Raw genomic sequence first — 25,917 nt, forward strand, 5'->3', positions numbered from 1 at the left:
CTCATAAAGTATTGAGAATTTTTTCTCCTTAAATTATTACAGATGAAAAAATTAATTCTCAAACCCCATACCTAAATTCCATATTTTACCTTGTTTTCCACCCTTTCTCCATGAGAAACATTGCTAATGTGTAATGTTTTTCTATAGGCTTTCTGATGATTTCTCTATATGTACCTTTTTATTCTCTGAGAAGACACTTAGAGTTTGAATATTTATACTGATCATCAACATTAAAATTGGTCTACATTAATAAGCTGCTGTTTGAGCTTCTTATAGTACTGATTTATGTGGTGCCAGTATCTTTCATACGATCATAGTTTCCCTTATATCAGAGATAGAATCGTAAAGAACTTTGTTTTTCAGCAATACAAATTTTATCAGAACCAATAAGATAAACAGACAGAAGAAAACCATATGGTTAAATTGTTAGCATTATGCCTAGTATCTATCCTTTTCCTAAAACCAATCTATATGCTGAAACAGTTTTTCTTCTTATGACATGGCACGGTGAAAATTAGACTAGAGCAGAAATCAGAAGATCCACGATGTGTTTCTAGCTGTCAGTTATCTCTATGACACTGAGGCCAGTTATTTAAACATTTGGCCTTACTCTTTTGTGGGAAAAAAATAATATTTTTAGCCTAGTCTATCATTTTCAAAGAAATCTTATAAAGATCTGAAGATACATTATATAGTGTTAGTATTTTTAAGGCGCCTGTAATTTTGTATGACCCTAATAATATGCTCATCTCTACCTTTATGTTGCTTTAGGGACGAAAAAGGAAACCTTCCTTGTGAAGATCTCAGAGGACATATGGTGGGCAAGCCAGTTCATAAGGGATCTGAATCCCCCAATTCATTTCTGGACCAGGAATATCGAAAGAGGTTTAACATTGTTGAAGAAGACACTGTCTTATATTGCTATGAATATGAAAAAGGACGATCAAGTAGTCAAGGAAGACGAGAAAGCACACCAACCTATGGTAAGAGTCCTTCCCGTATGTTCTATAAGAGCTGTATCTGCCATGAGTCTCATTTACCTTTCCTAGACTTTCAGTCGATTGTTCTTGAGTATTTAAAATTATCAGTTACACCATGTACTTCTAAGTAGACTAGGAAAATTTTAACACATGATACTAGAAATTATTCTAGAATTTTCCAAAGAATAGTGAACATTTTAAATAAATGGCATGTGAAATCTTAGACTCACATGTATATCTTCTATGATAGAGGACAATAATAAAGTAATTCAAGAGTTTTATATAAGTATAAATACTCATATTTAACATGACTTCTTTGAAATGAAATCATTTTCTTAATCCTCAAGGATTTGTAAAGAATCTTTTAGGTAGGATTTTCTGGGGAAAGTATAATATAAGGCTTTATACTTTTAAGAACCTGTGTGATTGATCTTATGTTCGAGTAGAGGAAATTTTTACCTAGAAAGAACTAAGTTTATATAGGTCATAGATGGATGTAGAGCTGCTATGTTAGGATTTTTTTAATGGTTGACTCATGATTTTCGATGTATAACCAAGAAGTTAATACAATTACAAATAGTTGAAATTGATATGCTGTATCTCTAATATTTGTATGTGAAGGTCCCTAAAATGTCAAGTGAAGAGATTTAATTGGAAGACTATGCTTTTCCCTGTCCACTTTCAAAGTAAACCTTTAGCGTGAAAAGCAAATCCTTTGAGAAAAGACAAGATTTTTCCATGATAATTTCAGCCCGGCTTCATCCTCTGTTCCCGAAACAGCAGTCATTTCTTCTTACACTTGCTTAATTTTCTTACTAATATTTGACAAAATTATATATGTTAAGTTTTGTCAAAAATTAACCTAAAGGATAGAAACCACTTCCTGCTCTTGCTCTTGACTTCCTGCTCCAGCTCTGCTCCCTCCCTCTTCCTTCCCCCAACCCTCTCTCCATTTGCTCATGGCTGGCCACTCCTCCCACTGCTCTGACCCCCCTCCTCTTCCTCCTCTTCCTTCTCCTCCTCTTCTTCCTCTTCCTCATCTTCCTCATCCTCATCCTCATACTCATCATCATCATCTCTCTCCTTTCTCTGCCCTTCTCTACTACCCTCTCAACTCCCCTCCACATGCCCTGAATAAACTCTATTCTATACTTTAAAAAAAACCCAGAATAGAAGCCAAATGGGAAAGGTAGCTCCACAGATTAAAAATGTACGCTGTACAATCCTGGAGCCCTGGAATCCATTGAAATAAGAAAAACAAATCCCAGAAACTAGCCTCTGGCATCCACACATACAACATGTACATATACACACACACACATGCATAAATACTGACCATAATACGAAATTTTAAAAGAACTTGAGCACTTATATTCACTTGTGTTCATCATTTCACAAGTGACCAGAAGTTGTTAGGCTATACAGTACATCTACTCTTATTTTCTCACATTCTAGAATTTTCTACACATATCAAATTAGATAAATTCTTTATTTAAGGGGAAATTATCATCAGCAAATATAGTCAAATATGAGTTCTTACTTCAATAACTACAAAGTGTTACTGCTTTCAGACTGCAGTTTAAAGAACCTGGTTCTGTCATGTTCCACAAAGCACATTTTCCCCAGTAAAATAAAATACTTAACTTTAGAAACTTTATATAGTCTATAAATTCCTGATATTTATATATATTAGCTGAGAAAAAATAATGGTAGATATAATGGCAAGAGAGAACAAAATCAAACTACTGAACTTCAAAACTATAATCATACTGTATAGTAATACAATTTAATATATATTTTTAGTGTGGGTAACTATAGATAGTCCCATGGGGATTTTTCAGGTACAACATGAAGACTGCTCCAAGTAAAGAACAGCTTACTATATTTCCTCTCTCAAAGCCAGATTGTCAGTGATGAAATGTACTCATCAGTTAGAGGAAATTTATTTCCATAATTTTTCTCAAAATTAATTCATTTGTTAACTTACTCAGCTAGTATTTGGTGTATACACATATAAAGTCACCCAGGCACTGAGGACACACGGGTGAATAAAACTTAAATGTTCCATGTAAGGTAGGCATAACCCAAAGGTAAAAATCACTATAAAATATCAAAGATGTAGTAACTTCAGGTAAGTAGAAGAATGTATATAACATGTTAGCTGTGGAATTGAAGCCTGGGAAGTCCAGCAAATAAACATGACATTGATGTTTGATTTTAAATGTTAAGCAGTTATCCAGGATTTCTAAGTGCCCATCAGACCCAAACACCTGGTACTTCTCAAAACATAGGTCTGAGAACCTGAGGTTGTCTATAAATCTTTAAGCTAAAATCTCAAAGTTTCCAAAATAGAGCGCTTCATACTTTGCTAAGTAACAAAGGAAATTTATTTGATTCTTCAATCAGTCCCGTCACTGAACAGACAAAGTATTACAAACACTATGGAGTTCTGGAAATTCTTCGTTCTTCTGAAATGTATTACAAAACAAGCTGAAGTACCAAAAGGTCACATGTCTTATCTTTCAACGAATAATGATAATTAAACTCACTGGCCTTTGTGTGGTACCTCAGACGTACTGTATAAGTTGTTTATACTGAAAACATTCACTTTCATTCTTAGTCACAGATACTCTCATTTTCGAGTATGTAAATTAAGCCACCAATTAAGGTTATTAGGCTGTAGGCTGAGTGAGATGGCACCCATTTCTAATCTCAACAGCCTAGAAGTTGAGGCATGAGGACTGTTAATTCACATTCAGCTTGAACTAAAGAGGAAGATGTGGGTAAGCCTAATGTCCTAGAAAAACATTCTCTCAAATAAAACAAAATATCAGAAAACTTCGGATGAATTTGGATAATCTTTAGAGACATAACACACTTCATAGAACACCGATGTACTTTGGTTGAATATGTCTCAATACATTTGTATTTTAAAGTACCATACATGTATATATGAAAATAAGGAGTTTATTTTATACTATTATATTAGTTACTTTTCTCTTTGCTGCAACAAAATATCTGGCAAAAGCAACCTGAGGAAGAAAGGAATTGTTTTGGCTCACATTTTTGAGAGTGCTGTCTCTCAGGAAGGGAAATCCATGACTATAGGAGGTTGAAGCACCCAGTCAGGATGCAGAGATTAACTCTGGGTCTCAGCTCCCTTTCTCCTTTTCCTTCAGTCTGGTATCCTAGCCCATGAAATGGTGCCGCCACATTTATGGTGGATCTTCTCACCTAGTTAGTCTAATCAACATAATTTCTTACTAACGGGCCCAGAAGTTTGTCTCTTAGATCTTGTTAAATTTACATTAACCATCACAGACAATGGTAATCAAGCATAGATTTAGGGATAAACTTTTTGAAATTTTTCTAGTTCTATGATATAAAGCACAATTACTTAGCTAAGGTGCTTACATTATATGCTCACTAGTTTTAAATGAATGAGTTAAAAATATAGGTATTTGCATAAGCAATTATACATATAGGTAAGAATGAACAGGGGCAGCTCATCTAAAAAATAATAATGCCCATGATCTTTGATTTATGCTAAGTACAATTTTGAGTATTTATAAGGCATTCGCCCATTTAAACCTCCCAACAACAGTATGTGATTTATCCAAATTAAAGTATCTGTTTATACCTGAAAACTCTGAAATACAGAGGGATTAAAATTGCCCAGCTACTAAGAAATAGAGCTGAAATTAAGTATACATGGATGTTAGTTGATTCTAAAAGTGATGTTATTAAATGGTAATATTAATAATAATAAAAGTAATATTAAAAAGGAAATTTCAGATAGCTAAAGCTATCCTCAACAATAAAAGGACTTCAGGGGGAATCACTATCCCTGAACTCAAGCAGTATTACAGAGCAATAGTGATAAAAACTGCATGGTATTGGTACAGAGACAGACAGATAGACCAATGGAATAGAATTGAAGACCCAGAAATGAACCCACACACCTATGGTCACTTGATTTTTGACAACGGAGCCAAAACCATCCAATGGAAAAAAGATAGCATTTTCAGCAAATGGTGCTGGTTCAACTGGAGGGCAACATGTAGAAGAATGCAGATCGATCCATGCTTATCACCCTGTACAAAGCTTAAGTCCAAGTGGATCAAGGACCTCCACATCAAAGCAGACACACTCAAACTAATAGAAGAAAAACTAGGGAAGCATCTGGAACACATGGGCACTGGAAAAAATTTCCTGAACAAAACACCAATGGCTTATGCTCTAAGATCAAGAATCGACAAATGGGATCTCATAAAACTGCAAAGCTTCTATAAGGCAAAGGACACTGTGGTTAGGACAAAACGGCAACCAACAGATTGGGAAAAGATCTTTACCAATCCTACAACAGATAGAGGCCTTATATCCAAAATATACAAAGAACTCAAGAAGTTAGACCGCAGGGAAACAAATAACCCTATTAAAAAATGGGGTTCAGAGCTAAACAAAGAATTCACAGCTGAGGAATGCCGAATGGCTGAGAAACACCTAAAGAAATGTTCAACATCTTTAGTCATAAGGGAAATGCAAATCAAAACAACCCTGAGATTTCACCTCACACCAGGGAGAATGGCTAAGATCAAAAACTCAGGTGACAGCAGATGCTGGCGAGGATGTGGAGAAAGAGGAACACTCCTCCATTGTTGGTGGGATTGCAGACTGGTAAAACCATTCTGGAAATCAGTCTGGAGGTTCCTCAGAAAATTGGACATTGAACTGCCTGAGGATCCAGCTATACCTCTCTTGGGCATATACCCAAAAGATGCCTCAACATATAAAAGAGACACGTGCTCCACTATGTTCATCGCAGCCTTATTTATAATAGCCAGAAAATGGAAAGAACCCAGATGCCCTTCAACAGAGGAATGGATACAGAAAATGTGGTACATCTACACAATGGAATATTACTCAGCTATCAAAAACAACGAGTTTATGAAATTCGTAGGCAAATGGTTGGAACTGGAAAATATCATCCTGAGTGAGCTAACCCAATCACAGAAAGACATACATGGTATGCACTCATTGATAAGTGGCTATTAGCCCAAATGCTTGAATTACCCTAGATCCCTAGAACAAACGAAACTCAAGACGGATGATCAAAATGTGAATGCTTCACTCCTTCTTTAAATGAGGAAAAAGAATACCCTTGGCAGGGAAGGGAGAGGCAAAGATTAAAACAGAGACTGAAGGAACACCCATTCAGAGCCTGCCCCACATGTGGCCCATACATATACAGCCACCCAATTAGACAAGATGGATGAAGCAAAGAAGTGCAGACCGACAGGAGCCGGATGTAGATCTCTCCTGAGAGACACAGCCAGAATACAGCAAATACAGAGGCGAATGCCAGCAGCAAACCACTGAACTGAGAATAGGTCCCCCGTTGAAGGAATCAGAGAAAGAACTGGAAGAGCTTGAAGGGGCTCGAGACCCCAAAAGTACAACAATGCCAAGCAACCAGAGCTTCCAGGGACTAAGCCACTACCTAAAGACTATACATGGACTGACCCTGCACTCTGACCCCATAGGTAGCAATGAATATCCTAGTAAGAGCACCAGTGGAAGGGGAAGCCCTGGGTCCTGCTAAGACTGAACCCCCAGTGAACTAGTCTATGGGGGGAGGGCGGCAATGGGGGGAGGGTTGGGAGGGGAACACCCATAAGGAAGGGGAGGGGGGAGGGGGATGTTTGCCCGGAAACCGGGAAAGGGAATAACACTCGAAATGTATATAAGAAATACTCAAGTTAATAAAAAAAATACAAATTAAAATTTTTTGAAAAAAAAAATAAATAAATAAACAAAAAAAAGGAAATTTCAGGATGTTGCATTAGTTCTTTCAAATATGTAAATTTTATCTCAAGCGAGCATATATAGACCTAATTTTATGTCTTTGTTTATATGTTTTATAACTATTCACACAACAATCAACATTCATTTGCATAGATATGACTGACGGATTTTTTAAAAGCTTGCTATAAGGTAGGTAAGGAACAACTGTGTGTTTTATAATTTTAAACCATGATAAAATTTGTTTCATTATTCTACAAATGAAAACAAAACTAATTTGAGATAATTTGCAGAAATAAATACTATTTAGAAACCACCTAGAATGGGGTTTATTCTCTGTGGCATAAGCCATACCCGTGGATCTTGTCTGTCAGCTAACTACTCCAGAATCACCCTGAAGTTAGGACTTTATTCCTTAATTTTCTCATTTATTAAATGAAGATGATTTCTGCCTCGTAGACTTTTGGTGAGAGTTTAGTGACAATGCACTGTAACTGCCCTCCATAACCAGTATATTAGATAGTAATTTTCATTGTTGTCATTACAAAAATGAAAATAAAGTTAGATCACTTTTAAAAGATTTGGTCTCAGGCTGCAGAGGTGGCTCAGCAGTTAAGAGCACTGGCTGCTCTTCCTGAGTTCAATTCCCAGTGACCACATGGTGGCTACAACCATCTATAATGGGACCCAATGCCCTCCCTCTCCTGATGGGGCTGAAGACAGTGACAGTTTACTCATAGCAATAAAATAAATAAGTCTTAAAAAATTGGTTTCATCTTCTCAGACTTCAATTTAGATAGTGATTCTTTCCACCAGTGTCCTTTATAGAGGATTCCTTGCCCCGTCCATTCCAGCACACCATTCCAGCACATTATTATGCATAGAAGTTTACCTCCTAATGTGTAGGCTGAATCCACTTGTGGCCACAAGTAGTCAAATTATGTAAGAAAAGTGGGAAAATAATTTCAGGTATCTTAAGGACTGTGCAAGTTGGGAAATGGGAACCCATTTCTTTTCTGTTTGGTTGAAAATCCAGTAGCTCAACAAAAGCATACAAATGAATACATGGTATTTGGAAAATTATTCTCTTAAGTATTACTTGAACATATTGTGCATTGACTAAATTTTGTGTCTAGAATAGTATACCTAGACATTTTGGACCTGACTGATAGAAGAAAATCAAATACTTTCTCCCCTTTATTCACGTAAATAGTAAATGGCTTTAATGACCTATTATGCCATGATGAAGGGCAAAGTTCTGTCACTATAAAATAAAAATGGTATTTGTATGTTTCCAAGTTTGTTATCATACTAATTACCTTTCATTTTGTCTTAAAAATTTATTCTCTTTTAGGAAGTGTAATTATAATTAATATTTTTCAAACATTTCACAAAGGTTTAAATCACAAAATATATTTACTCATCTTTCATTTCTGAAAAGATGCCTGTTCTCTTTATTGTCATTTTTTCTATAAATAGCTTTCTTTGCAGGTAAAATTCACACTTGATTCATTAGCTATACTAGAGAAAAAAGAAAATAGGGTACCACCCACAGGATATGTCTATATTCAAGTAAGAAGTACTGTTCCCAAAGAAACAATGAGAGAATTTAATGAATCCGGAATATGAAATGTAAACTATGCTCACATGAATTATTATCCTTTTGTACTTTTGAAAACAACTTATAAATAACTCTATGTTGGTTAGCTTTATAAAATAGCTTTTAGCATCAAGCTAATGGGGATAAAGCACTGTGTAACTAAAGGAAAAGCAGTTCAGCAATATTTTGACATAAAAATAGAAAACTCTATTCCTAATACGAAAATTAGAATAATCATTTGGGGAATGCTCTCTTTCTCAATTATTACAATTTTGTGGGTAGAATAGAAAAGCATTATTTTTGTTTGGTTGGTTGGTTATAATATATTTATTTTTTATTGGATATATTTATTTACATTTCAAATGTTATTCCGTTTCCCAGTCCTGGCTATAAACCCCCTATCCCATCCCCCTCCCCTTCTTCTTTGAGAGTGTTCCCCCTCCACACCCACCCCCCTTCACATCCCCTCTGACATTCCCCTGCACTGGGAGATTCCAGCCTTGACAGGACCAAGGGATTCTCCCATTGGTACCCATCTTTTGCTGCTACATATGCAGCCGGAGTCATGGTTCTGTCCATGTCTACTCTAGGTAGTAGTTTAGTCCCTGGGAGCTCTGGTTGGTTGGCATTGTTGTTCTTATGGGGTTGCAAGCCCCTTCAGCTCCTTCAATCCTTTCTATAATTCTTCCAACAGGACCCCATTCTCAGTTCAACGGTTTGCTGGAAAAGCATTAGTTTTCAGGTCAAATGAACTTGAATTTGGCATCATATAGCTTGGCTTTTAATACTTGAACTTAAGTGAGACTACACTTATAGGTCAGGGTTTTATCTGGAAAAAGATAGAGTGACAATACTGTTACTACTGTATCCATAAAGACTAAACAAGGCTTTATATATGTCAGTCACTTAGCACAATGTTTACCTCATAGGACGTTCTTAAAAAATGGTACAGTAATGGCATACATAGTAAGTGGTTGCTACTCATAAACCAAATGTGACAAAGAATTTCAGCTACTTATAAATCATATTAGCATTTAATTCCCTTCCTTTCACAGGACCTAGTAAAGGATTAAGAGTAAAGTTAAATATTCATGTTTGGTCTCTACTAAGCCAATAACCAACTATTTAAGTATAGCAATTAAAATAAATATAAGCAAAATTAATATTTAGTTAATTTTGGTGCAATATTGTTATAGAAAAAGGAAGAACATGTAAACTGTTAATAATACTCTAAACTGTGTTTATCCAAGTCTTAAACTCCACTGTAGAAAGCATCAGGTTGCATTATGGGTCAATTTCAGAAATCCAAATATGACTTGGCACTCACACCTTCTTAAAGTTTTAGATGAGGTGCTACAAAAATAAAGGATAAAATAATGTGAAAAATAGAAGTGTTGTAAACTCCTTAAAAAATAAACCCGGGGTTGGGGATTTAGCTCAGTGGTACAGTGCTTGCCTAGCAAGCGCAAGGCCCAGCGTTCGGTCCCCAGCTCCGAAAAAAAAGAAAAAAAGATAAACCCTTTGAAGAGAGGTTTATGCTGAACTAATTCAAGGAAACAGTTAATATAGAAAACAGTAAAGGAAAGGAAACTTTTCATAAGGCTATGAAATATTAGTATATAGAGAAGACATAAAGATGGCTATGTCAGTTTGGTTATTTAGTTCACTTATCAGAAGAAGAACAAAACTTTCACATGACTTCTTCAATGGAATGGAGTGATGCGGATGAAATAGTGCTCTCTAGTACAGACAGAATGGAAAAGCCAAGAATAGGAAATTACTTCAGAATTCTCGTCTGGAAACAGTCCTGCCCATTTGAGGACATTTGGCAATTTCTTGAATTATGGCATACTATGGGATGCATGGTCTTAGTGGCACCCAATGGGCAGGGTAGAAGATGAGATTGCTACTCTGCATTTTGCAATACTCAAAGTGTCCAAATATAAAGAATGTCCAGAATGCTGTTGTTAAGAAACCCTGGCTATACTACCTAAATACTATACATGGACTGACCCTGGACTCTGACCTCATAGGTAGCAATGAATATCCTAGTAAGAGCACCAGTGGAAGGGGAAGCCCTGGGTCCTGCTAAGACTGAACCCCCAGTGAACTAGACTATGGGGGGAGGGCGGCAATGGGGGGAGGGTTGGGAGGGGAACACCCATAAGGAAGGGGAGGGGGGAGGGGGATGTTTGCCCGGAAAACGGGAAAGGGAATAACACTTGAAATGTATATAAGAAATACTCAAGTTAATAAAAAAATAAAAAATAAAAATAAAAAAAAAACCCTGGCTATTCTAAGGACTAATTTACAGAAACAGATACTGGAAAACTCAGGTAGAGAACTCCTATAAGGCATTCATGGTTGTCTTGTTTTTTAACTAAAAGAATGTAGGAAATTATCCCTCTGGAAATATATATCTGTATTTCTTCATGATTAGTCTATTCCCTGAGCAAAAGTGTTATGAGATTGTGACTGTCTATAATTATCTAGTCTGCCCCACAACTAAACAACTAAACTAACTATGACATCCCTTGGAGCAAGATATGATACATTATTTCCCTGATTGAAATTAGAATGCATTTTCTCTTATTGAAAATGTAGCAAGTAGCATTTGCTAACAGCTATTAGTGTTAGCTTTCAATCATAATGTGGATTAAATAATCTGACATTGTCTTATTTTCTTCAGATCTCTGGTTTTGAAAGTCTATTAAGGAAAAGTTGTGTGATTTTTATAAGACTGGGATATTTACATATTTTATACTCCTCGTAGATAAATGTAAACAGCATTGAATGTTTGTTGCATTTGGACTATGTCCAGTGTTTCTGCAGGGTATTTGTACATCAAATCTTTGGTTTGGGGGTCACAAATATGTATTAATTACCAGCTTAATAAGCACCTTATAGAACACACTTAGGAAATGCTGAAAGACTTGTAATTTGGCTCAAATATCCCAAATCTTTGGTATCAGTGATAGAAATTTCTTTGCATTTTAAGATCCAAACAGTCCTGGGGGCAAAAAGTTAAAAAAGAACTAAAAAAAAAATCTAAACAGAAAAGTTGATATCTTCCCCCAGTTGACTTGTTAGATGTCATCGATTTTTATCTTACAGAAAAACTAGATGGACTCTATTCATAGGATAAATTGTATTTGTGAAAAATTCCAAATCAAAGTAATAAAAACTAAGTAGAAAGTTCAGTGGACTGCATTCTATAACCTCTACTTGCAGAGTTACTGATTCCATTGCAAAATGGTTTATTTTAGAAATCATAGAAGAAAATAGATCCTAGGAAAGAAAATATTAAGTGTTGTAGTACATATCTTTCAAGAGCAGGTGGCTAGAAGTCATATTCTGATCATGTCAATGACTCTTACATACATTAGTGCAAATAATTAAAACAATGCTTGACAAATTAAAAGTGTCAATGTGATAACCTGTCATTGTTTTATAGGTAACAGGCACTGTAATGTCAATGTACTCCCATCTGTTCTAAGACAAAGGACTTCAAGCACAGTGCTTCATTCACAATTTATGCTTTAATTCTTCATCTAACCCTCACAATCTATCTTTCTTTCTTTTTTCTTTCTTTCTTTCTTCCTTCCGTCCTTCCTTCCTTTCTTTCTTTGTTTCTTTTGGTTTTGTACTATCTTCTTTGCAAAAGAGAATGTTTTCCTTCTCTGGGCCCATGTGACCTGTTACATACCAATATTGGCAGCAAAATTAGGTCCTCTAGGGGACAGGAAAGGTACCACCAAGCTCCCACCAGGACCTAGGCACCCCTCTCCCTCCCTCTCCACTCCCTGCTTTAGGCCTCCAGGGCCCAGAAGAACTACCAGCACCTCAGAATCGGTTTCCTGCTGAGTCCCAGTCTGATAAAATTAGCCTATTGTTCTCCACAATATTTCTAAGAGTTTATGAGGAAATATAACTGCCTTCTGGATAGTGATAGGGTTTTCAATATATTGTTCCACTAAGACTTTTTTAATTGATTTAATTTGCAATTAACTTAAAACATTTAAACAAATATTATGTGCAATTAAACAAATAATGTTGCATGCCAATGCCATCTTTCTCGTTCAGGTCTATATTAAGCTGAGTGTAGCAAGAGGCCAATGTATTTTCTCAAATTTTGTTTTATGCCTCCATAGCATTGAAAGGAGGGCCCAGAGTTATTCTATGTCCCCTAATCGTTCCTCATTCTTTCCACAATTCTCCTGTAATTGTCGCTGAACAGCAGCAAAATGTAAGATAAGAAATACTGACTTCACTCAAATTCATGTAACTATATGGCAAACTCATTAAGTAAACACACACACAAATATATATATATATATATATATATATATATATATATATATATATATATATATATACTCCTCCTCTTGGTAGAATTACCTTTATAAAAATAATTTGATTCAAAAAGTTAACTTTGTGATAGAGCATTAAAATGACCATGTGATGTTGACCCTGCGTTCTGCACTTACATCACTGCTCAATTCGAGTGTAGATCATTTTATAAAGCAAGAGTAAACACAAACAAATGTAACCTATTTTTAGAAAAGATATTTCAGTTGTTTTTGGTTTCTCAATAGGGAAACCATAATAAAGTATAAATCTAGTAACAAATCCAGCTTACATTAGCTTTTTGTTGTTTATATGTATTATTATAAACTATTCTTTAAAAACAATCAGCCCATTGAAATACTAACAAGCCAGATTTTCTAAACGTCTTTTCACTAAAAACAAAATCTTTAACTGCAATGCTAATGATTAAAGTGCTCACTCTTGGTTATTTTATTAGATCCAGATATACATTCATTCTCCTTCAAACATTTTACTGACTTTACATTTGATTCAGTTTTACTTCCTCTTTGAATGTGTGCCTCTCTACCTTAAATAACCCCAGGATGTTTTCCTAGAGATGCAGTCAACCATCTGAAAGTAATTTTTCTGTCTGGTATGCGAGGAGTTTGATGGGTTTATATAGCAAACTTATAGCTTAAGCATTCCTTACTATACTCATTTTCATCAAAATATTGGCTGAAATATTTAGAACAGATGCATACATGTGTAACTTTCAGCCTCTAGAGAAAACCTTCTGTGTGCGTTAAGTAGTACGTCTGACTTTTGAAGACTTTGCCTGCCATTTTCTTAACCTTTGCCAGCTATGAAAGGACTATTGCTACACAGGTGCTATTTATTATGCTGAAACTTAATGAGTTTGGCATGGAGGGCGGGAACAGGGAATGATAAAACTGGCAAGGAAACAGCTCACTAGTGTTTTAACAGATTGCTACCCATGGAAACTTGTTAAAAGATATATCAGGAAATAGGACTTGTAGTTCTGACTTGACTACCAAGCAGTTTTCCACAGCTAAATTTGGCTCCTTTTTTTTTTCATAATGAAGCCATTAGGAGCACTTTTTTTAGGAGCACTTTGTGCTCTTCCAGAGGACCTGAGTTCTGTTTCCAGCACCAATATAGAATGCTCACTGACACCTGTTTCTCAAATTCCTGGAGATTCAATGCTGTCTTCCCACCTCCATGGGTACCCACACATATGCACATGGCAGACTACAAAGATACAAAAATAAAATTATTTAAATTGTTTCAAATGAAGTGGGTGGGTCAGTGTAATATACTAACTTGGATGGATGGAAAAGACAGGAAAGGGAATAAAACTATGAAAATATAAACTAAGGTGTCATTTGGAGCTTTGGTGGTGCAGTGCATGGAGAAAGCCCTAGTTGTTTTCCTTTGTTTAGTTTTGGTTTTTAACAAGCTGTTTTAAAAGTACAAAACTTTTGGTACATTTAAGGCACTATTCAGTGTATGGGGATAACACGGTTAAGGAAAATACACCACATCAGACAAGTAGATTTGTCATGATATTTATATTTAATTTCCCTAAAAGGAAGAAAAGTCATACAACTAAATCAAAATACATTGGAACATGTTGGTATTTCACAAAGAACTTAGAGAAGAAATGAACAAGAAATATGTCATGGAAGAAATAGGTGGTTTTCCATAGCGCTGAATGGTACATGTGAATTTAGTGAGATAAGAGAGTAAAGCCAGAGAGGGACAGAATCCCGGATGAGAGGGTGGAATGCATCTTATGAAAAGAATAAAATCCAGTGCCAATGCTACAGACACATCAGAAAAATCAAGAGCTCTGAATGGAGTTCAAATTAGTAATATGGAAGCCCCAGTGATCTTGGTAGTAGATGTTTTGGTGGAGTAGCAAGGAAAGGAACCATTCAAGAGAGGACATGGAGAATTGTAGGTTGATCATCTAAAATAGCTTTCTGATGGTAACATTTATAACGTGGAACAAGAGAGCAGGGTTATGGCTTGGTAGTTTATAGTGTGAAAAATGATTCTTTAAGGTATCCTCTTGTATGCTTTGAAGGTCAGAGGGAGTAAGATGAAACAAACAACCTGATAATTCCTGATTTCCTTAATATCTGGCATCTTTCCAATCTAGCACTTAACAAAAAAATTATGAATGCTACCTCTGAACTGCCAAGGATAGTCATAAAAAAGATATGTAAGATCGGATTCCTGGCAGAAGCTAGAGAACCGTTCATGTAGAATAACAGCAGCAATAGAGTGAAATAAAGTGTTGGATCTGCACCAATGGTATCAGGAAACACAACAGACTGAGCAAACAATTCTGTCAAATGGGATACGAGTATTTCTAATATCACCTACCAAAGGCATTCATAAGCAATTATGTGTGCTACTGTTAAAGAAGCACTTACCTCTTTAAATTTATATCAAAACAGTAAATAATTTAGATACATCATTTAAAAGTACTAAATAGATATCTGTAATTTAAATATTACAAAATTATGTCTCCTTTGTGGGATTTTGTAGTTAAATGCAATTCATAATTTTTAAAGGCTACTTGCCATTAATTTTGAAATAATATGCAATCCAACCCCAAAAGTAATTCTTAACATTTATTATAATTCAGTAAAAAAATGCGACCCAGCTACTATAATGATTCCAGTCAGAAAAGTCCAGATGTGCAACAAATATAAATACTCAAATAACAAAACAGTGGTTAGATTATAAGGCATTAGCACAGAAGTATTACAAGGCTCCTAGATAACATTTTAAAGTGAACCTTAGAGGTAACAGATGCCTTAACCTTTCAGAAACAAAATTTTACTCTAAGGAGAAATAGAGAACAAAAAATTTAAAAGAGCTATAGTTCTTATTTTTCTTGACTGCAGTTTTGGCTGTCAGTTTTTCTCTTGAAATATTACTAACTAAAACCTAAAAGAATTAATGCATCACTATCTAAAGTCAGTACATTTCTACAGTATTTTAATAGATTTGTAAACATTTATATAATGGTGGATCAAATGTGTTTAATTTTGAACCAACACTTCTATTGAATTCTTAAGCCGTGAGCTTAAAACATATGTAATAAATTACAGTATATATTTAAGTACACTAGAATGCTTACAATACGTTCATCAACACGATGATAGCAAACTATAAAGTTCTTTTACCACTTGAACTTTACTATCTCACAAAACCAAATACGCTTCACTATTTTAGCACAGTGCAACATTTAAAAATAACATTGAAGTGGGGCAGTGATGGCACATGCCTTTAATCCCAGCAGTTGGCGGTAAGCAGGTGGATCTCTGAGTTCAAGGCCAGCCTCTTCTACCAAGAGTTCCATAACAGCCCGGTTCCACTGTGAAACCCTAGCTCGGAAGGAAGGAAGGAAGGAAAGAAGGAAGGAAGGAAGGAAGGAAGGAAGGAAGGAAGGAAGGAAGGAAGGAAGGAAGGAAGGAAGGAAAGAGAGAGAAGGTGAAGGGAGAAAGAAAGAAAGAAAGAAAGAAAGAAAGAAAGAAAGAAAGAAAGAAAGAAAGAAAGGAGGAAAGGAAGAAAGGAAGAAAGGAAGAGAAAGAAGGAAAGAAAGAAAAAGAGAGAGAGAGAAGGGGAAGAAGAGGTGGTGGTGGTGGTGGTGGTAGTAGTCGTAGTCGTAGTCGTAGTCGTAGTCGTAGTCATGGTATTGACAAGCAGAATTATTACTTTTATCGAATCCAATGATCTACCGAATTTTTAACTTTGTAAAAAAAATTTCAATGCTAGATTTATGTTTTCTAATAGTACAATCCTGATTTCTTTTACTCTGATTAAACACTATGACCAAAAGGAACTTGGGTAGGAAATAAATCAGTTTTCTTGTCCCCATCACAGTCTATCTTTAACAGAAGTCAGAACTGGCTCTCAAGGCAGTATCCTCGAATGGGTCGAAGAACAGGACACTAAAGAAAGCTGCTCATTGACTTATACAGCATGCTTCCTTACACATCAGAGGACTACCTGCCCAGACATGGCAGTGGGCTAAACTTTTTCACATCAAAAAACAAAACAAAACAAAAGACAAACAAACAAACAAAAACAATAGGCCTGCCTACAGGCAAATCTTTTGAAACATTTTCTCAAATAAGATTTCTCTCTTTAGGATGGGAGAGAGCAAGGAAGTTTGAAGTGTGAATTCTTTTTTTTTTTAACTTCAGTATTTCTTATTTACATTTCGAGTGTTGTTCCCTTTCCCGGTTTCCAGGCCAACATCCCCCTAATTCCTCCCCCTCCCCATCCTCCCCCCATTACCGCCCTTCCCCCAACAATCACGTTCACTGGGGGTTCAGTCTTAGCAGGACCCAGGGCTTCCCCTTCCACTGGTGCTCTTACTAGAATATTCATTGCTACCTATGAGGTCAGAGTCCAGGGTCAGTCCATGTATAGTCTTTAGGTAGTGGCTTAGTCCCTGGAAGTTCTGGTTGGTTGGTATTGTTGTTCATATGGGGTCTCGAGCTCCTTCAAGCTCTTCCAGTCCTGTCTCTGATTCCTTCAACGGGGGTCCGGTTCTCAGTTCAGTGGTTTGCTGCTGGCATTCGCCTCTGTATTTGCTGTATTCTGGCTGTGTCTCTCAGGAGAGATCTACATCCGGTTCCTGTCGGCCTCCACTTCTTTGCTTCATCCATGTTATCTAGTTTGGTGGCTGTATAAGTATGGGCCACATGTGGGGCAGGCTCTGAATGGGTGTTCCTTCTGCCTCTGTTCTAAACTTTGCCTCCCTATTCCCTCCCAAGGGTATTCTTGTTCCCCTTTTAAAGAAGGAGTGAAGCACTTGTATTTTGGTTATCCTTCTTGAGTTTCATGTGTTCTGTGCATCTAGGGTAATTCAAGCATTTGGGCTAATAGCCACTTATCAATGAGTGCATACCATGTGTGCTTTTCTGTGATTGGGTTACCTTACTTAGGATGATATTTTCCAGTTCCATCCATTTGCCTATGAATTTCATAAAGTCATTATTTTTGATAGCTGAGTAATATTCCATTGTGTAGATGTACCACATTTTCTGTATCCATTCCTCTGTTGAAGGGCATCTGGGTTCTTTCCAGCTTCTGGCTATTATAAATAAGGCTGCTATGAACATAGTGGAGCACGTGTCTTTTTTATATGTTGGGGCATCTTTTGGGTATATGCCCAAGAGAGGTATAGCTGGGTCCTCAGATATTTCAATGTCCAATTTTCTGAGGAACCTCCAGAGAAGTGTGAATTCTTAAGGAAGAACTTTCCATATTTTGAACCAGTAACCTACCTTGAACTGAATTCTTGGGGGGGGGGTATTTCCTGTGTTGATCTGCATATCAATCTGACCCTTCTCACCTCCTGTCAGTTTTGTGTGAGAGATCCACGCTTGCTCCAAGTTTCTGTGAATGGTTAGCTCTGTCCTCACCTTTATGTAATATTCATTTTTATTTTTTTTAAGAATAAGCATTCAAATTGACTGTCTAGAAATCTTAGGCATTCATCGTTCCAGCTGAAGTATTGTTTGTCAGCTGGAGTAAACACTAGTAAAACACTAGTTAAAATGTAGCTAAACTCCAATAGAGTTTTGATATTTTTTTAAGAAAAGAAAAATAAGATTTCTCTCTCATTTCACCAGGCGTGATGGCACATGCCTTTAGTGTACTCCATAGGCAGAGGCAGACAGATGTTAATCTATGTGCGTTCTAGGCCAGCCTGGTCTATAAATATAGGATAGCCAGGGCTACACAGAGAATCCCTGTCTTGAAAAATAAAAACCAAACAAGCAAAAAGATTTTTTTCTTCTCAAATGTGTCTAGGTTTGTGTCAAGTTTACAAAACCCAGCCAACATATCTGATTTTCTCCAAAAGAAAAAATTAAAAATTTTTTATGAGCATGTTTCTAAGTCACAGTAATTTTCATTCAACTCTGTGGTAACAATGGACAGTTAAATGATGACTCCAGAAAAATCAGCATAAAATGTCATATATAATGTTGTTCCTGTATCGGTGACTTAATTCTGTTCAAATCATAGATAATTCCAAAATGCAATGAATAGTCATGTATTTCCATGCAATCTGTGAAATATGTTTCTGTTTGTCTTGTGCAGATACTGGATTCCAGTGCCTTTAAAACCACTTAAACAAGTTTTTAATTATCAAATGATTGTTCATTTGATAGTATATGAATGTCTTATTTATTAGACTTTTACTTCTCAAAAGATTTTCTTGGTGATATGCAAAGGTGGTGTTAGCTGCTTTAATTTTGGTGTGCATGCTAAAGTGGAATTTATATTTAAAACTAAACTCTAAAAGAATTATTTGTGGGTATTTTGAAAATATAACACTTATAAAATCAGAAGTTTGGGGGACTGATTCATAAAGAAATAAAATGGGAATTTTTCAGACTTTTCCTCACATGCTTACCCCAACCTTGGTGGGCAGAATATATTAAATTGCATCATCTCATTCATTCCTTCTGTGAAAGAAGAAAAAAAGAGGAGAGATAAATTACATAAGAATGTTAAAATTATAAATGGTCATTTATAAAGGTAGTTGCACACCTTAGAAAGACATTAAATAATATCACATCATTAATAATTTTATCATACCTAATTTATTCTTAGACTTTAAAACAGTCTGGTAAATTATACAAAATAAAATACATCTGTGCAGATAATTAGAAGTTACAAGTTTGGTATACTTTCCTAAAATAGAATTAAAATCTCCCACGAAACTTTGTAATATTTTGACCAACACATTAAAGAAGACATAAAAGAAAAAGGGTGACTTCTAGGGATGCAGGAAATATGATTCAAGTATATTATCTGCATGTATAAAAATATAATGAAAAAATGTTTGCAACTTGTATTGAAATGCCTTCATTTGAATCCTGATATTAGGCATTGACCAGCTGTGTTTCCTTAGGCACATTACTTAACAGTTTCTTTGTACTAAAAGCATTCATTCTCATAACCATACGGATATAATGATCCAATAGTAATCAAACTCTAGGAAGTTCTCTGGTCTACAGACAGTATCTATTGTGGTGCTTATCATTCCATTCTTTGGATCTAGGGCTTGCAGATTTCCAGTTTTCATTAATTCAGAATTTATTGAAATACTAGCTCTTGACAGATGTCATATATTTTTTAAATTTTTGGATTATGGTTTTCATTGGCTATTATGTGCTTCAGGAAATTTAAGTTGAACAAAATAATTGGTTACTTCTCTACCAGAGTGTTATACTTGAAGTCTTTGCTGTGGCTACTGCTTGCTAAATCAAAGTGATGTTCAGTGAGAATAAATAGTCAGAAGGATATTGGACAAAGAAGAGAATACTTGATTCTATAAACCAGACATGCTTATTATATCAAAAACTATGCACAACTAGATTTAAGGCAATGAATCCAAATCGCCATATTGCTGCAGCATGGTAGTATTCAAATGCATGATGGGACCAATTAGAAAACCTTAAGTTCGATTCTGATAGTATAGCATGAAACAGTAGGTTAATGTCCTGATAATAAGGTTAAATGTAAGGGCCTGTCACTTTAGAAGGGACTAGCAAGAGATAGATTCATAGGCCTTAGGGACTAAGACTGAATTCAGTTAATAAATGAAATTGAAACCTGATTTTTTTGTAAAATATTATATGCCTTTATATCCTGGACTCTAATGAGAGCAAACATGGGCTATTCTTTATTATCTATAATAAGTACCTTAAACTAGTACTATCTGGATAGTTCTCTGAGGCAGTTTCACCTTCTGGCTCAAAACACACATTTTCTTCATCCACACATGCCAACCATAACGTTGCATATGAGAGTGTGTTTTGCATACTATAGCTGAAAACCAGTTTAAGTATAAGCCTACCTGGGGAAGAAAAACAATGTGATGTGAAAACTTTGTTCTCTATGTTTAGGCAAGCTACGACCTATATCTATGCCAGTCGAATATAATTGGGTGGGGGACTATGAAGATCCAAATAAGATGAAGAGAGATAGTAGAAGAGGTAAGTGTTCTAGAATTTCAGTGTAGGATGGGTTATTTGAACAATAAGCAAATATAAATGTTCTTCAAATAGCTTATTATGGCTTCAGCAGAAACTTACTCCATCATGAAGTAACAGTACAAATAAATGAAATCAGTTCAACAGTTGACTCTTGACCCATTAGTAATAGGTATCTTATATGAATGCCTTCAAAGAAACTCTGGGCCGATAGTTACACAGAGAAAGATGAATATATGTTTGTAAATTGAGAGTTAATATTTTGAAAATAAGGTCAGAAGTGTGAAACTGCATAAAAGGATTCATTTCAGTTCAGTAAATAAAAACAGTTTTGTTATCAATCCCAATTAATCAGCAATGAAGCTTATTCCTTCATGAAACCTCATATGATGAAATCTCATAATAAGCAGTGAAGCACATAAGTGTAAAACAAATGTCTAATGAAAACTGGACCAGTGACTCTTAACAACAACCACGTAGAAATGGAGGGGAAGGGTGCTTTGTACTTTCTCTGTTCTGTTTGCTGTTCAGGGTTATTTATTCTCTTAAATGGGACTGGGCTACTTTTGAAGTCTCTACCCAAAGTAAGTGAAACCTTCATGGCTTTAACAATGTATGGCTATGGTGAGCCCAGCTCTTGGTGCTGCTACTTCTACTTTCAGGAGAGTGCCATAAATTGTAGATGGATAACAAACCCAAAATTGTTCCTATATACTAAACTTCCTTTACGGTATGGTTGACCCGTTTACTTATCATTTCTATCCAGTAAAATGTAAAGCATCCACAGATCACATAGGCAAGAAAGCGTAAATGTCTGCTTCATTAGTCTCCTTAGCATGTGTTTTTTGGAGTGATCATTTCCAAAATGTTGGGAAGTTCAAGAATATATTCATTTTCCTTTACATGTATATATTAATTCCATTTCCAAGTTTAGTATCTAATCTCATTATAGTTTTATTAAATAAATGAAGAAAAATCAGGTTTATTACATGCCATCTCTAAGTTATACTTTAGGACTTCTTACAATAGTGACATCCTGGGGACATTTTGTATATTAACTACTAAGAGCTGACTACTAATTTAAGGAAAGAGTCTATGAACTAAGTTCGTAGTGTGGGCTTCAACTTCTCCAAGAATGTTATCTAAAATGTTAGAGGCTATTCTTTGCAATCAAGGTTTATGAGAATATTCCTGAGACACTTGCTATAAACTGTAAGGTCCATCCACTCAAATTTAAGCTCTACAGGTGATTTTGATGTTAAATCTTCAGAGTGAAAACTGGAAGAAATAATAAAAAAATCTGCCTTATTGTCTTGTTCCAAGTAATTAAGTTCTACTGTATTGTTACTACATATTTTGTAAGTTAAAAGGTACCAAAATGAAATCTTAGAGCACAATGTGGAAAAGAATGGTACATTTCAAGTATTTGCATACTTATATCAATATATTTCTCTTTTTATGTAGAAAACTCTCTACTTCGATACATGAGCAATGAAAAAATTGCTCAAGAAGAATACATGTTTCAGAGAAACAGCAAAAAGGACACAGGGAAGAAGTCAAAAAAGAAGGGTGATAAGAGTACTAGCCCAACTCACTACTCCTTGCTGCCTAGTTTGCAAATGGATGCATTGAGACAAGACATCATGGGCACACCAGTGCCAGAAACCACACTGTACCATGTAAGTAAACTCAAAAAGTCTTTAAAGTAATTTATTTTCTCGGAAGGCAAATTACTTTCGTTTGTAAAATAGATTTTTTTATAAAAGATTCTAGCACTAGAAATTAGAAACTGAAATAAAATTATTGATTAAAGATTAATTTGTTTTAGAGCTCATATGATCAAAATATTCATATTTCATAGGAGCCTCTATTTTATTAAAAGAACTAATAAACACAATATTGACAGAGAACATTAATTAGGTAATTACTCATTTGTATGTTAATACAGCGCTTGGAAAGCTTTAGAAATCAACATTAGAAATAGAATGTTTAGTATTTCATGACTCTTCCTTAAAAGGAGCATCCAGGGGGCTGGAGAGATGGCTCAGTGGTTAAGAGCACTGACTGCTCTTCCAGAGGTCCTGAGTTCAATTCCCAGCAACCACATGGTGGTTCACAGCCATCTGTAATGGAATCTAATGCCCTCTTCTGGTGTGTCTGAAGACAGCTACAGTGTGCTTATATATAATAAATGAATAAACTTAAAAAAAATTTAAAAAAAAGGAGCATCCACTATGTGCTAGTAAAACTGAGCAAACAAAGAACAGCATTGCATTAGGACTAGGGACACAATCCAGTTGGAAGCATGTTTTCTGCACACGTGTGAGGATCAAGGCTACATTCCCAGCATATAAGAAAAGATTCGGCATAGACTGCCTGCCTATATTCCTAGTGCTGGGGAAGAAGACATGGGAATACTCAGAACTTACTGATTAGCTAACTCAACTGAATTAGTTCTTCCATATTTACTGAGTGACCTTCTCACAAAAGTAAGGTGAAGGAGATAAAAAGATATTTCTGGGTCCAAAAGCACTGACTGCTCTTCCAGGGAATGAGGTATAATTTCCTAGTACCCACATGGAGGCTGACGACCTTCTGCAGTTCCAGTTCCTGGGCTTTCAACACTCTCTTTTTGCCTCTGCAGGCACATACATGGCACATAAATATACGTGCCCACCAAACACCATGCACATTAAATGAGTAAATGAATGTTTTAAATTAAGGTAGATGGAGAATGGTAGAAGAAATTATCCAAATTCAACCTTTGGTTTTTACTTGTACACGCACATGCTCATGTGCATACACACACACACACACACACACACACACACACACACACACAAATTCATACGCAAAAGCATAGGTAGCATTGTATAGAGGAAATATACTGAGATTTCCAATTTAATTAAAGTTATATATGGGAGGGTGCAAAAAGTAGCCTTGCACTTTCAGGGAAAATAAGAAAAACCTTCATCATGGGTAGTGGCTAAGCCAAGAGTGACAAAATGAATAGTGATACTTTCATGAAAAAGTAAATCCTAATCATCACAACAGTTGTGAAACTCCTACAGCAATCAAGAGTTTACTGATGAATTTTGAGCTGAAAATGTATGATCGCAATGGCATGCAGTAGCTTTCTAATGAAAGCATATTACTTGAGAGGTCAAAGGCAGGGCCATTAAGTCCATGCCAGATGGATTGTGAAAAACCAGAACACTAGCCATGCGGAAGCTGAAAATCATATTCCCTTGAATTATCAACATGTTTTATACTACATTGGCTAAATAGTATTTGTTTTTAATGTAGCTTCCACTTAAGAACATTAAAAACAGACTTTATGATGCTAGAGAGGTGGCGCAGTTACTGAAGTAACTGTACAACCATGGGACCAGAGTTCAGATCCCTAGAAACCGCATTAAAAGTCAAGCATGGTGATATACACCTATACGGCCAGCACAAGAGGAGGCATGGGGACAGGAAGACCTCTTGCGCTTGCTGGACAGCTAGTCTAGCCTAATAAATTGATATTTCAGTGAGTAATCTTGCCTCTAAAAATAAGTTGGAGAATGATAAGACACCAAAGTGAACCTCTGGCTTCCACAGATATACTCACATGTACATGCACATGCTCACACTCAAGTGCACACACATGGATGTGCATATACAGGAAAAAGATTACAAGATCTTTAGTTAGTATGTGGAGGAATGGAACTTAATGCTCAAAGTATCAAATCTACCATATTGTTAAAAGGTATACCATCTAATTAAACAAGATGTAAAAAAGAACTTTATACTTGAACTGTTTCTCAGAGTCAATATCTTAAATTGTCATTTCTATTCTCATAAAACTAGATTAGAAAAATGTTTTTCACTATGTCGATTAGAATTTCATTAGCTTCAGTGCCTATCTTATTTCTCCCCGGGTCCATATTCCCATGTCTCTTCCTCTACAAGAGTGTAGAATGTCCCATCAGAACCCATTAAGTAGCTGATAAATCATGATTCTTCCCAGCAACGTCTGAAAGAAAGCTAAAAACAGTCTTCTTGGATACCTGTGAATGGGTCCACTTTTTTATCATCACCATTCAGAAAAGCCATCTAATCAATTAACTTCCTATACAGTCTGCTTCCAATTATAAATAACAGCCTATATAAAGTTCTCAAGATGACAGACAGCCTATTCAAGAGCAGAATTGGTAGTTAGAGATGAAGCTGGAGGGAGAATAAGAGGCCACTTTGATTCCGGGTAGATTAGCTGGCAGGAAGTTTGGATTTAGCATTAGAAGAGTGGCGATCGATCAAACACATACTTATAAACACAGTGTTTCATTATGTTGTACATGTAAAGACTTGTGTATAATAGGAAAAATAGAGAATGAATGTGGGAATTTTTGAAGTATTGACGAAGGGCAGGCAATAAAAAACAAGTAAAAATGCTAAGAATTTGTGTATTATTCCTAGGTTTAAAATTGTTGCCACTATTCCAAAGAACATTTCTTTGTTGAGGAAGATCAGAAGTCTAGTTGACTAACTTCATTTCTAGAGGCTCATTTTAAAATGAAAGAAAATTTTTTTATATTATAGTTTGTTCAAAATATGGGGTCAGTATCAATATGTAACTTAACCACTTTCGTGATAAAATGATCATCTTCCTGATTCTTGTAAAACATGGGTATTTTTGATACAGTAGGACATAAGGGGAAACACTATCTCTGCTATAGTGCTAATTCTATGGGGTCTAAAGATGTTTGCCTTCTGATTTAGAGAAAATGAGTTAATTTGATAGCAGGGTTACATCAGAATTTTATAGTAATATAATTCCTTGTAAGTTGTAGTGAATAACTCCACCAATAAGTAAGTGACTGTAAACACCAATGTTAGTGCCTTTCTTAGTATTTTCGACTTGGAAAGAGATCTTTTCCCCAAGATGAACTTTCTCACACCATACCTTATATACTAGAGTGCAGAAGTTCAGTTCCATCCAGTCCTTGGCTTCTTCTCTGCTTGGTTATCTCATTACAGAGATCCCACTATGCCCACCTCATCAGCTAAACATTTTTTTCTCATTCATAACATTATATTTACTTGTAAGTAAATTGGGTTAATTCTATGTCTGAAAATGCAGAAGTTGTTAGCTGACCTTAGAGAGCACACAGAGAAAGATAGGCAGTGATGT

The 25,917-nt window shown here is 35.7% G+C and overlaps 1 protein-coding gene across 6 annotated transcripts in view; it reads left to right on the top strand.

Annotated features, from left to right (window-relative positions):
- The window catches only part of Cnksr2 (connector enhancer of kinase suppressor of Ras 2), a 248,888-nt gene that overhangs the window by 151,963 nt on the left and 71,008 nt on the right, over positions 1-25,917 (top strand). For 4 of the 6 annotated variants that reach the window (XM_017602144.3, XM_063280272.1, NM_001113366.1 and 1 more), the window contains 3 exons: positions 772-983; positions 20,655-20,744; positions 22,206-22,420. In XM_017602144.3, the coding sequence (XP_017457633.1) occupies positions 772-983; positions 20,655-20,744; positions 22,206-22,420 (517 nt within the window). The remainder of the gene's footprint in view (positions 1-771; positions 984-20,654; positions 20,745-22,205; positions 22,421-25,917) is intronic. The other 2 variants (XM_039100001.2, XM_008773224.4) reach the window with 1 other exon arrangement.

Source organism: Rattus norvegicus, chromosome X (assembly GCF_036323735.1).
Source record: "Rattus norvegicus strain BN/NHsdMcwi chromosome X, GRCr8, whole genome shotgun sequence".
In the NCBI taxonomy this organism is placed as follows: Eukaryota; Metazoa; Chordata; class Mammalia; order Rodentia; family Muridae; genus Rattus; species Rattus norvegicus.